This window comes from Lepidochelys kempii, chromosome 1 (assembly GCF_965140265.1).
Source record: "Lepidochelys kempii isolate rLepKem1 chromosome 1, rLepKem1.hap2, whole genome shotgun sequence".
NCBI classification, from domain to species: Eukaryota; Metazoa; Chordata; order Testudines; family Cheloniidae; genus Lepidochelys; species Lepidochelys kempii.
The window spans coordinates 44,941,622-44,958,968 of NC_133256.1; the positions used below are offsets into that span (position 1 = coordinate 44,941,622).

Here is a 17,347-nt window from a genome sequence, read left to right on the forward strand (position 1 = left end):
TTTTATGTGCCCCACAGAGGGCAGTAAAGGGACATAATCTACTTCCTTACTCCCCTGTACAGGCTACCTGCATTGCTAGTCTTTGTGCAAGTAGGGTGACCAGATGTCCCTATTTTATAGGGACAGTCCCGATATTTGGGGCATTTTCTTCTATAGGCACCTACTACCCCCCACAACCCTGTCCCGATTTTTCACACTTGCTGTCTGGTCACCCTACATGCAAGGGAGAGAGCAGTGGCCACGGGGCCACTAATCACTCTCCTGGGCAGGCGGGTAGGGAGTGGGTGAAGACTTGGCTCTGCCTCTCCAATGTACCAGACAGTGCAACTGAGCTGGCACAGAGAGGGAAGTAAGCTGTGCCAGGTTACTTCCTCCTTGGAGCAAGGGGCCCCCAATTATTTAGGTATCTATGTCTTTTCCTGACGACTAACTTTCACCCAGTATTTCAAAGGGCATAAATAATATGTGAAGTATTAAAAATGGAGCATCTATATTTTTTATTTGTTATGAGGGCTGCAAGGAGGAAAGGGGAGTATTAAAAGAGAATCGCAACAACGGTTTTGAAAGCACATTTGAAACAGATCTGGAGACAAACTTGCAATAGAGCCCATGACTGATATTTAATGTGTTGCTTTTATCCTTTGATCACATGTTAAAGCTCATTTCTTCTCATCTCATTAACTGAGGCTTCAGGGGTTAGAAATGATTAAGTTTTATTTCTCATTATATGATCTACTATATAGTAGTGCAGTCCTGTGTTTGTGAAGAGAGAGAGATGTTGCGCAGACATAGGACATCACTCTGATTCCCAAGCAAGAAGAACCAACTCTTGTATCAATTCCACCCTATATTTCACATAAAAATATGAAAAAATGATAAACTTTCAGGTCAAATTAAAAGGATCCAATGTCGTAGTCTATATGGCTTTCACCAGGGACTCCTCAGTGAAAAAGCCATTGTAATTTCTTTAAACCTATGCCTTACCTACAAGTAAAAAGATCAAATTTAATTACAGTTTTGAAACTGGTACTTCTAATGGAACAAATATAGGAAATACTGTTGGTGAAATGGAGAACTGCAACTTTTCCTTACTAAAGCACATGTAGAGATTTCTGGTGCCACCTATTGGTGAGAATAGTACAGCAGATGATTCTCATTTGCATATCTTAAAGAAGGGTACAATCAGGGATGAAAGTAAAGCGGAACTCTTACCAGTACGGAGGCCAGCTCTGCGCCCCCCCCAAGGGGCGGGGCCTTGGACAGAAGGGGCGGGGTTGAGGGTCAGCGTCCCCCAGCCAGCCCATCCGCACTGCTTGGCCTGTACCGCCCGGGGCTCCAGCAGCGATCTAAAGGGCCTGAAGCTCCAGCTGCTGCGGCTGCCAGAGCCCCAGGCCCTTTTAAATAGCCGGCCCCGGGGCAGCTGCTCCTTTTGCCCCCCCACCACTGGCAGCCTGACGGGGGGCGGGGGGCGCTAAAGGAGCAATGACATTAGGGCACTGCCACGGCAGCGCTTTAAGCAGGGTCCTTTGCTGAGTGTTTTAAAGTCAGCTGTACGGATTGGGACCAGTGGCCACTTTTTACCAGGACACCGTACTAACCCATACCGCCTTACTTTCACCCCTGGGTATGATGGGAAAATTAAGGTGTGATCCTACAAGGTGCTGAGCACTCTGGCCATGAGCCACCAAAGCACTTAAGCATATGCTTAATTTGAAACATAGGTTGTCTTACTGAAGTCTGTAGGATTATTCATGTACTTCAAGTTAAGCATATGCGTAAGGGCTTTGGTAATTGGCAGTAACTGCTCAGCATCTTGCAGGTTGCACCCTTCATTAGTAGTTATTATTCTATTGTTTGTGTCAAGGATTTTTAGTTAAGAATCTGTTTGACTTTATGAGTTAGGCCACGTTTTGGCAAAATGAGTCAGTGTTCAAACTAGTCATAAAAGAAACCAAAGCTAGAGAAGGAGGTTTGAATACAAAAGATTTGCTGAACTTCAATATCACGTGAGTCTTTATGATGGTGTTACGTTTTACACTACTAACATACAACGAGGTAAGAGCTGGGCATGTGTGGATTTATGGTATTTCTATCTATTTCTATCTATCCATATCGGAAGGTATATTTGTCTTTGTTCTTTTAGAATCCAAAATATCCTGAAAATGTTTCTGCAGAAGATTATTCCTTTGGCATTTTAAGAAGAAAGGGGAACTCGTCTGTTGTAACATGAATTTATAAGAGAAGCCTTGCAGAGAACATATTGTAGAGTACATTTGCTTTCTAATACTAAACTATTAGTGCTGTATATGGTACACTTCTAATCATTGCATGCATGATTAGAAGTGTACGATAACTGGGAATTGGTCCTGCTTCGAGCAGGGGGTTGGACTAGATGACCTTCTGGGGTCCCTTCCAACCCTGAGATTCTATGATTCTATGATATACAACACTAATAGTTTGTACCCTCAGCTCTACCTACAACTGTAAAGTAATGATGCAGAAGGTGCCACTTCTGGCATATTTTGCATAAGAAACTGCATTTTGCCCAGATGTGTTAAAATACAAAAGACAGTGATACAAAATCATACAAACTCCGCTGATTTCTCTACTGTAATTGCAAGCTTTACAACTGTAAAAAAAGAAGTTCTTTTGATCACTGTAGTGTGGGAGCAGAACAGGTAAACAAGCTGTCCTACCTTGCTTTGGAACGATTTTGTCTACAAGGATGCCATATCCATGTAATTGTAGGCTGAGGAATACCATAAACAGTGCAAGTCAGCACTTGCTTGCTGCCCAGTAGGTAGAGATTGGGATCAGGAAATGATGACACTGCTTTTTCATAAATCTGGGGTTTCACTGTAAAACGTGTAAATAGACCAGAAGTCAGAAGGAGTTGAGTTTCCACTGCACTCTATCATCAAGAAAGTAAAATAATCCTGCACAGTGGGAAATTAGGAAACTGAAACCCCCTCAGGAACTGAAACAACACCAATGGGGAAAAGTACAGTGAGATGCATAGGTATTAAAAATACTTAAGTAATGTGGAAAAAATGTAACTGTGGAGGGCAGACCCCCAACCTGGTATAAATCAATGCAGTTCCTTTGGCTTCAGTGTAACTCTGCCAATCTACACCAGGAGCTTGCTCTTACTTCCAACAAATAAATGGGGAAATTTCCCATTGACTTGACTTGTACAAGATCAAGCCCTAGCTGAGAATCTGACCCTTCACTGTGTTTAATAACAAAGTGGATGCCAGCCTGCAAACTTACCATTTACAATGAGCGTGACGGTTAGGTTCTTATACAAGTTCCACTGTCGTATACTCAGTGTTACAGTAAAATTCCCTGCATCCTCTTCAGCAACATCTCTGATGGTTAATGAATAGTCTTTAACCACATAGCGGGCACACTTTTCCGCAGCGGGTAACCCGTCTTTTAACCTGTTAAAAGAACATTATAACATAGGGGGGTATGAAAATGGTGTTTTTCAGAGTCGCTATATGCTAGAATGTGAGCATCCTCATGCTGAAGTGTTTTAAGCTATGAGCATCTATGGCAGACCAAGCTTGCACTTTAATGGTCAGAGGAAATCACATGGAAAACAGCATTTTGAGAGATCATGTTGCTTAAGTAGCCTATATTCCTTCATCTTGTGTCTCTTCTCTTGACCTTTTGACTAGGCTCTAGTATCTGTTTAATGCCTGATATATGCTCTACCAGTGGCATAGCCACCGCCTGCAGGGAGCAGCACTCGCTAGACTTAGGCCCAGATCTGTAAGGGTATTTAAACATTGCTGCCCTCAGTGTTACAACCCCAAACTCAGCCAAAATCCCATTTTCAAAAGGGATTTAGGCACTTAGGAGTCTAAATCCCACATGCAGATGGAATTTAGACTCCTAAGTGCCTAAATCCCTTTTGAAAATGAGATTTAAGCTCCTGAATCAGTCAAGCATTGAAACACTCAGCACAGCACTACCTAAATAGTTTTAAAATGTGGGCCTTTGTAAAATATTTATAAAGTACTTTGACAATGAAAATTCTATGCGTTAATATCAATATGATCTAACAGACCTCTCCAACTTTCAACTGTTCAAATCTGTTTTTAATAGGTATGTTTGTATGAAAATGGAGAGTCCAAGCTCTCCAGCCGCTTATTCCCAATTTTACATCATAGGGACCAATCCTTCACTCCTTACCCACATAAATAATCCAGTGAAGTCAATAGGATTACTCTTATGAGTAAGGGTTACTCCTATGAGTAAAAGCTGCATGACCCAGTCCCAAACCCTTTCTTTATGACATCATAAAACTTTCCTGAGTAAAGAGCTCTGATATCACAAACATGACTGTGATTTCAGGTGGGAAAAGAGCAACTGGACTGTGAAATTTTAAGAACCAGATATCTTGGGTTCATGCAGATATCTTTATAAACAACAGAAAGTAGAGTCATTTCTAAACAGAATATTGTTTTCAAAGTTTTATAGCTGGCATCAACAGTTCTTCCATAGCTTGATATAGTAAAATTGATGTATTATCAATATAGTACAAATACTTTTTTTCTACAATGGTGACTTAGTTCACTAAATTGTTGGACACACTACTACACTGTCATGTTCTAAGAAACATTTCGGGTAAGGTCCTAAATGTCCATTGCCCAGTCTTTCCATGGGCAATGGAAATCTTATCTGTTTAGTGACTGTAGGTTTAGGACTTTTGGTTTCCTTCTGCATTTCTGTTTCTATATGGACAGTCAAGAAATCAAACCACTAACTAGAAATGCAAAAGATTGAATAATGGCTTATACCAGTTTCATATATATATATTTCTTAATTTTCCATTTGGAGCAGCAAACGCAATGGGGGAGATTAAAACAAAACACAATGTTTGAAGCAAAAATAAATTCTGGCTGAGAGTACTATGAACTCACGCTGTTCATGTATTTATGGATTGTTTTTCTAATCAGTCTTGTCACACACCCTTTGTTAAAGTGTAATGAATCAAGCCAAAGCTATTGCCATTTAAAATTATTTAAACAAAAAAAATGGAGATCATAAATAGATAGCATTGTTTGATATAAAGGTGCTTGGACAAATTCAAAAAACTTCTTAAAAGATTTCTTAATATAGTGCATTTAAGCCAAAAAAAAAAACAAAAAACCCTTAAGTCACTAAATTAGGTATAGAAACTACAGTCCACCAGAAAACTAAGCCAACCTCTAGTAATACTTTATAAGGCTGACTCTTTCAACCCAGTCATTACTTTTAATTAAAGTTTTTATTTCTTTCCAATATTCTCTCTGGCTGATCTGAAGGAAGATGGTCTTGTGGTCAAGACAGTGCCAGGAGAGCTGGATTCTAGTCCCACATCTGCCACAGATTTCCTGTATGACTTGGGGCAAGTCGCCTACCCTCTCTGTGCCTCCCCTTCTCCATGTGTAAAATGGGGATACTATTTTCCTAACTCATGGGTATATTGTGAGGATTTAGGCCCAGCAAAGCACACAATTAACCTTAACCTCGGGAGTAGCTTCATTGAAGTCAATGGGACTACTTGTGTGCTTGAAGTTAAGCACACACTCAAGTGCTTTGCTGGATCAGGGCCTAATTAATTAATATTTGTGAGTACTCTGAAATCCTCTGATGGAATGTGCAATAAAACTGCTAAATATTATAATAATTTATTTCCATATCAGGGTATCTTATTTCAATATTTTACCAGGAAATCAAATGATTAAACCTGAGCAAAGGTGTTATTTCCCCACCCAAGAGGTAGTTCCTTTATCTATGTGGAAATAACTGTAATCCTACCATACAACCTCTGGTGAGGGAAATGCCTTCACTTTCATTGACAGCCGATAGGATTTTCTGCCAGCTACAGCCTCAAGCACGCTTTTCCTTCGGTGTTTCAAAGTAATGAATGTTTTATCTTAAAAAACCAAAATACAACATAGTTAAGATACTGATTCTCAGTCAGGCTTCATACTTATTACAGACAATAAGACATATGTTATGGTGACCTTTACAAGAAGGCGTCTAATAGGGATCTCTGATCATCATTTGTGCATCCATGGATTCTGAGATCAAGGCTATGTCTATATGACGCAGCTTTTAGCGACACAGCCATGCCACTACAGCCGTGCCGCTAAAAGACATGCGGTGTAGCCACTGTTTGTTGGCTCTCCTGCCGACAAAAAACTTCCACTCCCAATGAGTGGCATTAGCATTGTCGGCAAGAAAGCACTTCTGCCGACAACACACTGTTTACACCAGCGCTTGTCGTCGACAAAACTTTTGTCTTTCCGGGTTGTGTATGTGGCTTTTTTTAACACCTCTAAATGACAAAAGTTTTGTCTTTCACTTGCCAATGTAGATAAAGCCCAAGACTGAGCTCTGAGTTACCAGAGATTTATAGCGATCAATCTAGCCATTACAAAACCTAATGGATCAGCACAAACATTCAGAAATTTGAGATTTGGTCCATGGTCCATAAACCTGGCTATATATTCCAAAGAGGATTTTTTCAGAGGAAGAAATGTTCCATTTATCTTCATCAGAGATATAACAACCACAAGACAAAAAGACTCTGGATCAGTGGCTTACAATTGCATTGTCAAACAAAGAAATTCTTCATAACTTCATTATAATCATGTCTAATCTATTCACTTTGTACAATTACATTACTGTATATTGTCCCATGTTTCAGTCTCTATGATGAGTTATTTGCATCCGATGAAGTGGGCTGTAGCCCATTAAAGCTTATGCTCAAATAAATTTCTTAGTGTCTAAGGTGCCACAAGTCCTCCTTTACTTTATGATGAGTTAGTTTGCCTAACAAAGTAATGTATGGAGTATTCTTTAACACCGGAGGAAGATTTTTTTCTTCTAAAAACTGTAAAGTTTGGTTCAAAGGAAAACATACGACAGATCAATGGGTTGTAGATGTCCTTTGAAAGTGCAGACGTATCTATACTTAACTATGTTTTGAGTATCAAGGATAAGGTTAAGAATAATGCAGGCAAGTCCCAATTCAATATTGTAGTACCATCAACCCGATGCTACCTAGAGTTCAGGAAGATTATTGGCTCAAATAAAGATTTGCAGGCTGGGCCCAACGGGCTGATACCTTTCATTTTTTCTGTTCCTTTACGAAGTGCATTTCTACACCACCCTTCGGCACAGTGTCAGGAATGCATGTTTTACAGCCATAAAAAATAACTACAAATCTTTGTAACCTAAATGTAAAAAATAGTTTCACCTTCTTTAACTGTTGGCAAAAGCCTGCTCCTGAGCTGAGAAAGCTAGCTGTTGAAAGCTCAGGTCCTGAGGATTTCAGGTTGATTTATTCTAATTTATAAAAATGTAGCTGTAATTGTTCAACCTGTGCTCTGGACACCCAAATCAGTAATTAAAACAGACAAAATAATCCCGCAGGACTCCCCATGAATATAACCACCTGGACCCTCAGCACACACCTTGACGGGCTTTGCAGCACGGCCAGAACACATGCAGGTTCTGGACAATAAGGGATGTGAGTTCCAAACCCAAGAACCCCTCCCAGAGAACCACCTTCCAGCAGTCCCCTCTCATTTAGTATCAAGGCAGGGAGCTCCAATGTGAGTGCCTTGGCTGATCTCTGCTGGAGATATGTCATGGAGAGAATGATCTCTCAGGTAAGCAGGTCCTAAACCGTTCAGAGCACCCTCAATTAAAACCAACACCTTGACTTCCAGCCGGAATCTTACTGGAAGCCAGTTCAGCTGATTTAATGCCCTCAAACTGAACCTCCTTTTCATAAATCAGCTGCAGTAGCCTGCACTTGCTTCAGCATTTGAATTGTCTCAAGGTGTAGTTCCATACAGAGTGCATCACATCAATCTACTCTCCGTGTGTGTCTGGTAAGGAGTGAATCATATACGCAGCTGGAGATGTAGTTCTCATGAGCTTCACATAACAAAGAACTTCCAGGAGCGGAAACCAGTATCATGGGCTATATGGTTTGCATACCACTGGGCATAGATAACGAAAGTAAATGTTGCCCAGAGAAGAAGCATTGGGGTTTTTCCATTTAAATTAAGCCTGTTTATTTGTCTCTTGTTTGGGAGTCTTTCTGGTGCTGGTGACTACTTTTGCTGGTATTGACAAGTGAAGAATTTTCATGCACTTTGCAAACAAAAGTGATCAGCTTAGTGATCAGACTTAGCTATCTACTACCAATGAAATAAAAGAGCATCTTGGATCAAATGGTACATATTCTGTTCCCAGGCTCTTTTCTCTTCCTACGACTGGCTTGCCAAAAATTCACCTCCATTTTGTCCTTGTATACAAAAAGCTTCTAACCATTGTTTAGCTTTGAACAGGGATCATGAGCATTACACATTCTATACATCCACACTATTTTTTACCATAAACGTGGACTGTTGTGTTAACAGATTTGATTGATGGTCCACTCTTCACATGGCAGGTATACTGGCCTTTATCAATATCACGCACTTTGTCAACAACAAGAATACTGTAGAAAATATTGGCATCTGTATTCCTTTGGCCAATGCGTTTGGTTACAGATGCTCTGTGGTTTGCCTAGAAAGAAAAAAAGTGTAAATCAAATGTTATTTTTTTATGATTATTATTTATTAATAATAATATTAATATGTTTTTATGATTGTGCCCAAGAACCCCAATTGAGATTCAGACCCCTGGTGCTGTTCAACACACACAGAAAGACATGGTCTCCACCCCACAGGGCTTACAAACTAAATTAGACATAATATTACGAGCAGCAAATAGTTATTATTATTTAAATTGCAATAGCATCCAAAATCTACTAGGCACTTTCCGAATACAGAAGAGGGCCAGGTCACTTTGTACAGTCTAAAATATAATGATACAGTGAATAGCAGCAATCTCATCCTTGGCTGCTATTACCTTTAGTGCTAGTGGCAATGTGGAGTGCACTGTGAGAGTTGCCACTGGGACTCAATGTACATGGGCAAATTTCCCTAGCTCCAGGGTGATAGGGGTAGAGGAGGACTAGCAAGCCCAGCTGCTCCTGTACCTTCTCCACTTTTCTTTCTCTGCAGGAGAATCATAGAATCGTAGGACTGGAAGGGACCTCGAGAGGCCATCTAGTCCAGTCCCCTGCACTCAAGGCAGGACTAAGTATTATCTAGACCATTCCTGACAGGTGTTTGTCCAACCTGCTCTTAAAAATCCCCAATGATGGAGATTCCACAATCTCCCTAGGCAATTTATTCTAGTGCTTAACCACTCTTGATAGTTTGGAAGTTTTTCCTAATGGCCAACCTAAACCGCCCTTGCTGCAATTTAAGCCCATTGCTTCTTGTCCTGTCCTCAGAGGTTAAGAAGAGCAATTTTTCTCCCTCCTCCTTGCAAAAGCTTTTATGTACTTGAAAACTGTTATCATGTCCCCCCTCAATCTTCTCATCTCCAGACTAAACAAACCCAATTTTTTCAATCTTCCCTCATAGGTCATGTTTTCTAGACCTTTAATCATTTTTGTTGCTCTTCTCCTGACTTTCTCCAATTTTCCCACATCTTCCTGAAATGTGGCACTCAGAACTGAACACAATACTCCAGTTGAGGCCTAATCAGCGCGGAGTAGAGCAGAAGAATTACTTCTAGTGTCTTGCTTACAACACTCCTGCTAATACATCCCAGAATGATGTTTGTTTTTTTTGCAACAGCGTTACACTGTTGACTTGTATTTAGCTTGTGATCCACTATGACCCCCAGATCCCTTTCCATAGTACTCCTTCCTAGGCAGTCATTTCCCATTTTGACTGCCTAAGAAGGGGCTGGGAGAAAAATGAGAGAGTTAATTTGAACAAGATTATCTGATTGCTCAGCAAGGGCTATTGCAAGACATACTGGAACAGAGGGGTGCTTGGGGGGGGGCGGGGGGTTAATTCACCGTAAATGCAGGTCTTAGCTAAGCATGCTTGTGTAGCTGTCATGGCAGAACCGGATCTTAAGGAGGTATTGGATTTGGGGTCCTATAATTCTTCCTAACTAAACCAATCCTCTGCTCTGCCTGTGTGACCCAGTGAACTAGAATGACACTTCTCCATATAGAGTCCAGTCCCCCAAGACAGGAAACACTGGTGTAGGGGGTAAAAGGCTCATGTATTAACCCAGTGTGCCTGCTAACCCTTAATTTAAAATTTAATCTGGTTATTAATTACTATAGTCCTACATCTACCAATTTTGCATATGGCTACATAGTCACTTCCCAACTTTAAATATTGCCAGCTATAGGGCCCCAACACGGGGGAGTGAGTGGAAATGAGAACGGAGGTGCGCTTGGGGCAGAGTTATGTCGCACTTAGGAAATGAGGCTGAAGAATCCGAGTGATCCTGACAAGACATACAGACAATGAAGAGACTCCACAGGAAAGGGTGGAAACAACAGGAGAGGAAGATTGTGTTACCTGCAGCATGTTGAATAAAATGGAGAAAAAATAGGAGGCCAGAGAGGAGAAGATTTACAGTAGACAAGGTGTGTACCAGGGTGTTAGCAGCAGGAACAGAGAAGGGGAGAATTCTGGAAACATTACAGAGAGAGAGAAATGACAAGATTTGGCAAGAGAATAGGGTGGAGCAGACGATAAACTGAAGCTGAGGGGTTATTTCCTGTGACTCCCCCTCAGCCTTTGGCCTCAGAGTTTATTTAACCCAGAACATTGTTATTGTCTTATAAAACATGGAGCAGCCTATCATCTAAACAAAAACAAAACACTATTTCACAGTGCAAAGTGTAATGTTAAGCAATGGATCAATGGCAAGGCAACAATGTGCCTCTCTAGCATGCTCAGAGTATTGTTTGTTGCTAAGTTATTTATTTCTGAGATGAAAAAATGTTAGTGCAAACAGCCACAATATGCTAGAAGCTGCTGGTGTAATCATTCTGACATAGTGTAATCGTAATTTCAGGTTGTGATTAGGCACAATGACTGACATAATAAATGATCATGACTTGAATCTACAGTATAAATCAAACTGACATGAAAGGACTGGGAGCTGTAAACCTTAAACGAATGTCAAATTTCTTATCAGCTTAACACGGACTCCCTGGCAGTTGTTTCATAAATGACAAGTATTTATGAGGATGCTCCCAATCTGGGGGGAGGCAGGAGAGGGGAAATACATTCAAAATCATTCTTGTAGTTGTCAAAACAAGAGAATTGTTGGTGTGACACTTAACAAATGAGATCTTGGCTAGCTGAATAGTAATATCTTTTCTAAACATGCTTGAGTCGGGTGCCTGACTGTCTGCCAGTCCTTTACATGAATGGGCTTAGAAAGATGGCTTAACTGAAAACTTTTCTGTTACAAAAGAGAACTTGGCTTTGGGTGATAAATTTTGATTACTTCACCGAAACCAAGAAGAAATTCCCAAGGATGAAACAATTCTGTTCACTCCTGATTATGCAATATACCTCAGCGTATTGTGGAAACATGTTTACTCATTCAATTAAGCAAAATAATAATTGTAAAAAGGCAATAAAAGACATGTCAGCGAGGGTCATGACTATGGAATGCCAAGTATGGCAAGTATTTCAAGCCAAAATTCCTAACGGGGTTGCTTATTAATGGGATGCTGTTTCAGAAAATAAGTAGCATTTTTACATACAGACCAAAGCACTCACCTCACCAGGGTAACTCCATGTCATCTGAACTCTTGTGTTCCAGGCTGCAGCAACTGTACAGTTAATGGCCAGGGTGTCTCCTTTCAGCAATTTGACTAGGTTTGGGGTGTTTAGTTGGACATCAAATATTGTGTTGGCTGCAGATCACAAAGAGAAAGGAAAAATGAATAGCATCACACCAACATAAAGCCATGTTTCCAAGACTGAGACTACTGAGGTGAACACTACTCACTTTGTCGGTGCGTTAGATATTTCGTACTATACTTATGCCCGCCAATGGTTGTCTCGCAGCTCATGAGACCTATGAATCTGTATGTTGCCTTTGGTATTATAAAGCCTTTTGTGCTATCCCAAATTATTGTCTTCCCATCAGGAATCAGAGTTTCTAGTGGAATCTGAAAATGAAGAACATATTTGATAAAAACTAATCCATTTTTATTTCCACAGAGCCCCCTCCCCAAAAACCTGTGGAGGCTTAATAAAAAGGAATTTAAAAAACAAATCTAAAAAATGCCAATCAATTTACAAATGACAAGATTTAATTAGGCATATTTTCAAGTAAATGTTTTATGTTAAATTAAAAGAAAATCTGGGTGCAGAATGTGAAGGTTTCATTTGTATCCATCATTTACATTATTTACTGCAGGCTGTAAATTAATATACAAATGAATGACACTAGCCTTAGCCTAGGAGCTTAGTCTGCCTACAATACTGTTGGCTTTTGTTGGCAGTCAAAGTGCCTCAGACAGACAGACTTTGTAATTAACTATTCTGGTGTGGCTATTGAGAAAGAAATACACATTTTCCCCTATGGTTGACGGATTAACTTCCTTTGCTGTCATCTTGTGCCTTTTACAAATGCCAGCTCAGATTCAGTTTGATGAATCTCTTGATTTCTGTTGTCTTCTAAGGCCACTGAATTGTTTCTGAAAGGGTGTGAATATTATGTGCACATGTTCCCAAACTGACACATCATAATATACATGCTTCTCATGACTATCACAGCACACAATCCATGAATCATAAGGCCGCAGAGCTTCCTCAGTCATGCTAATTGTAGTTCTTACTGGAAAATGAGGAAAGCCACAGGAGGTTGTGACCTTAATTTTTCAGAAGTGACTAGTGATTTTTGGTGCCCAACCTGAAATACATTAATTGGGCCTTATTTTCAGAGGATCAGTGCTCAGCACTGAAAATCAGGCACCTTTAAAGTATCTCAGGTTGAGTACCCAAAAACTGAGGAATCCAAAATCATTAGTACGGAAATTCACAGTGCCATTTTTTATAGTCACGTTTTAAAGAAGAACTGCACGTTTTTTTAAGATTTCTCCCAGTTGAGCTGCGGTGTCCTCGTGGTCTAAGAAAGGACTGGTGTGTGCCCCTTCCCCTCCCACGTCAACAAAGCACCTTTGCCGTTGCCACTGCTTTCTGTCACCAGCCTCGCTGCATGCCTTTCACCTCTGTCCTGCCCCCTGGCTTGACCAGAGAACTCGTCTTCTGGCCAGCCCTCCTCTTCTTGCAGCCAAAGCCTTAGGGATGGATGCCCAGAATCTGGGGACTTGTGACGAGGTGGTTTCTTCCTGCACAGAACACCTTCCCTCTGAAATGTGGCACACTCGGTGCTGCCTATTCAGCACAGGCCTAAAGCTGCCCTCAAGATCCCCCTCGTCATCGCATGCCATTTCCTCTGACAGACATGAATGATGACTAATTACAGCTGGCACAAAAGTGCTGCAGTAGAATAGAATTCCTTATCTTTACAACATCTGATAAGAAGCTATAATAAGCTTGCAAATCACAGGGGACTTATGTGTTACACGCATAAGTGCAGTCCATTACTTTATAGCCAGCTGGCTGACATTCAGCAGTGCCTTGTATTCTAGGGACGGCGCTATTGTAGTTACTGTTTCTACATACAAACAATATGTTAAACCAGTTCACGGCTCTGGTTTTCAAGCCATCCAGCTGGATTTACCCCCGGCTGGTTCAGTGGAGGTGCAGGTTGTCCTTATTGTTTCACTGCTGCATTCCCCCAGGGGTTCTGCTGGGAGATAAGAGGAGGATTCGATTTGCAGTCAAGGCTCCACAGGAGCCCCACAAGCAGATGCTGCCCAGGGCAAGCTGAATTCCTATTCATTAATTAATCAGTTAATAAATTTGCATTAGCCTAGCTTTAGGGCTAAGAGTGTTGTTTATCTAGCCTTAATACATAGCACATGCTTCCCTTTAGCTAGAAAAGCTCTTAACACTGACCCTCTCTGGGAGTGGCGCAGAGCGAGGGAGAGAGTCTAAATTACTAGAACAAACCTTTACAAACTTAATCTCATTTTGTGAAGCTGGAGTATAGTTTGTGCGGTTCACAGACCCTCAGGCTCCAAGAGCCCCACCCATCCCTAATGCAAATCCATGCACAAACAATTTACTAGTCCGGCACCTCCCGGAAAAGGTTAGAGTTACATAAGCAGCTTGGGCATCTTTAAAAAAAAAAAGTGTGTGGGAAACTTCAGTTACCATCAAGGACACATTAGACAATTGAAATCCATGACTAATGAAAATTAAAAGCAGGGGCAGAACATGAAAGCAAAGCCCTCTGGGATCCTACACAGCAAAGCTGGTCTCCTGTGGCTGAGTCAGATCAAAAAGTCCAAGGTGCTCCAATCAGATGTTCTCTGAGGAGAGGAGAGCTAAGGTTTTTTTCCAACTGGAAAGAACTGAAACAGGCCAGGTCCTCCCTATTTATTTGCTGTTATATCTTACTGAGCCACCCTCAGCGCTCACTCCATTCCACCAATGCCACTACCCTCGGTGACCTGCTTGCCCACTTTCCTCACCAGCTTCTCCACGCTGCCCCGATGCACAGAGCCACTGTGACCGAGCACTACCCTCTCCTCCTTCAAATCACTCCACTTCTGCCAGGGGGCCAGCAGGAAACCACCAGTGACTGATTTTTAAAAAAGTTGAAATGATCCAGAATCACTTAGTTGTTGTTATTATTGTTTTATTTTGTATTACCATGACACCTAGAAGGCCTAGTCATGGACCAGGACCTCACTGTATTAGGTGCTGTACAAACAGAACAAAAAGACAGTCCCTGCCCCCAAAGAACTTACCATCTAAAGAGAGCCAAAAGAAGGAGTCAGACACATGAGGGAGTTCAAGAAAAGAACGAGACAATATTGGTCAGAATAACCTAAGTAAACATGGGATATTATCATTATTATACATCTAGGTACTTAGATCACCCACGTCACCATAGCAGCTAAGTTTCCCTAGTCACCCTCTGCTCTTCTTATTTCCAATTAGACTGTAGGGGACTGTCTTCCTATGTGTACAGCATTTAGCGCAATGAGCCTTGATCCTGCATGGGGTCTTATGGCCCTGCCACAATACAATATTGAAAGCCTATGAATATAGTAAAGATATGTTTCCCATATGTTTTGTAAGATATATTGTATTAAAAATGCCAATTTAAAGCATACTGAAATGTGTAACAGATTTTGAAATATCTACATCTTTCTTCATGTGAGAAGGAGGAATCTGATTTGGGGAAGGAAGGGCCTATAAAACCTCCCATTCTTGTGGTCAATAATTCCCTAATCTTCCGCCCCTTTTTTCTTTTTGTTTTTCAAACATGGCTGCCCCTGTGTGTTAAAACTGTCGTTGGCGTTTTCAGCCGGGAGGAAGAGATAGGGAGACAAAACAACTTCTCCAAGAGATGGTTCCTTCATGGTGGGGCTGAGGCAAGTTACCCTGGTGATGTGGGGAAGGCACATGCTGTTGCTGCTGTGGTGCCCATTTGAACTTTGGACAAAGGTTACCATAAGCAGTGTCAATGGTGGTTTCGGCAATGTGGCAATCTGTCTACTAAGAATTAGACCAAAACCATTAACTAATTTTACAGGTTGTCAAACAATGAGGAAAAAAAAATTCAGTTGCTATAGACCTAGGATAGATTTGAATTCGTGACCCAGAAATGAAAGTTTCCATCTTCCTTTTCCAATTCCTTGTACTGTCTTAATCCCTGGCTGCAAGATTTTTATGGCTCTTTCTGTGGTATGTATATTGATTGCCATCTTGTGCAATACGCAAATGTTGGCCCACACACTTAACTTGAAGTTATAGCAGCTACACTTCTCAAAGCTCACATAAAGCTGCAATTACATTTGTACAACAGGTAATTACCGTATTTCACTGTAATTCAATTACAGTATTTCATTCTCATAGCTCTAGAGATGAATAATAAAATTTCCCCACATTGCATTTCACTGGCTAACATCATTCATAGCACTAGAGATGAATAATGGAATTTCCCCACATTGCACCATTGAAACTAAAAGGTAACAATACTAAGAGAAACAAAATGCGAATGGCAGTGTCTCCACATGACTTTAGGATTGAGTCGACTCCAAAGGGAGGAATTGCTTCCCTAGGAAGCGTGAAACGTGACAGAGAACCTATTTTCTGAATTCCTGTTAACACAGGATAGAGACCTAATGGCTCAATGCTGTTCTTCCAGCTACAGAAGTTCCAGAACAGGAATCCTGGCTTTTCGCTTTATTGCCAAGTAGAAAACAGAATGACTGCTTTGCCATCTAGACATAAGTACTATGACAGCAGTTGTAAAATAAATCGCAGGCCTCTCTTAAATGTTACTTAAGCAAAAAAATTGCTGGAGCCTACATCCACTGGTTTCATAGCATGACAAATAACCAAGTACATGATCTAAGCACCTGTAGCTTACATGTTCCAGGAAATTTGGATATGAACTAGGGAGGCACATTTCTTTTTCCTGGAATGCAAAAAGTATACATAACCAATTCCCTTAGTTAAGGCAAGCCTCCTCCTCCCTTATAATCCATGTTATATCTGACTTTGGTGCTATAGAGCCACATGATCCTACACCACAAACTTCAGCTACAAGGGTAGTGGATACTCCCTGGCAGTGGAGGAAGAGTGGTGGGTATAAATCTCATTCATTGGAAGAGGAGGGAGAGGAGAAACTCATTTTAAAGAAGATCCTTGTAGGCAGAATGCTTAGTGAAACAGGAGTTTTCCCAGTTAGGAATTAAATACACTGAGGTTTAAGACACAACAAGGAAACATTTTTAACCACACAACCTCCAAAATCTAAAAAATTGATTCTCATTCTACAACACACACACTTCAGTCCCGGCCCCATTTATTCTTTGCTTCTACAGCCATCAAATTTTCTGCACAAGCCAACCCTGCTCCACACCTCACTAAGGAATTGTGCTCCAGAATCAAAAGTGCTTTAATCTATAGAGATCGTTTTTAGATTCAAGTTGTTTATTTTCTCTGCATTTTTAGCTTCCTTTAATGTGATTTAGCAGTTGGAAACAAGGAGGAAAGTTAGTGTCATGTCACCAGCCAGGTCTCTACAGACCATGAGCAAGTGCTCCATGGACCACTGCAGTTTGAGAACCTCTACCTTAAGTTAAAACACAAGGGCCACATCTTAGCTGGTGTAAATCAACAGAGCATTGAAATCAGTGGCTCTATGTTGATTTTCACGAGCTGAAAATTTGACCCTGCATGTCTTATTTGAACAGTTCATCAGTTTTCTTGAGTCCTGTCTTACTATTTCCTGCTGTTTTACACAAAGAGTTGACCTTCTCTTTCCTGAAACAATACCATTCATCTATCCCTTCACATATGGAGCTCTC

At 40.9% G+C, this 17,347-nt stretch overlaps 1 protein-coding gene across 3 annotated transcripts in view; it reads right to left on the reverse strand.

Annotated features, from left to right (window-relative positions):
- Positions 1–17,347, reverse strand: part of FLT1 (fms related receptor tyrosine kinase 1) — a 138,800-nt gene that overhangs the window by 87,871 nt on the left and 33,582 nt on the right. For all 3 annotated transcript variants that reach the window (XM_073340752.1, XM_073340742.1, XM_073340762.1), the window contains 6 exons: positions 11,896–12,058; positions 11,664–11,800; positions 8,403–8,577; positions 5,809–5,926; positions 3,271–3,440; positions 2,697–2,856 (listed from right to left, as the gene is read on the reverse strand). In XM_073340752.1, coding sequence (XP_073196853.1) covers positions 2,697–2,856; positions 3,271–3,440; positions 5,809–5,926; positions 8,403–8,577; positions 11,664–11,800; positions 11,896–12,058 — 923 coding nt within the window. The remainder of the gene's footprint in view (positions 1–2,696; positions 2,857–3,270; positions 3,441–5,808; positions 5,927–8,402; positions 8,578–11,663; positions 11,801–11,895; positions 12,059–17,347) is intronic.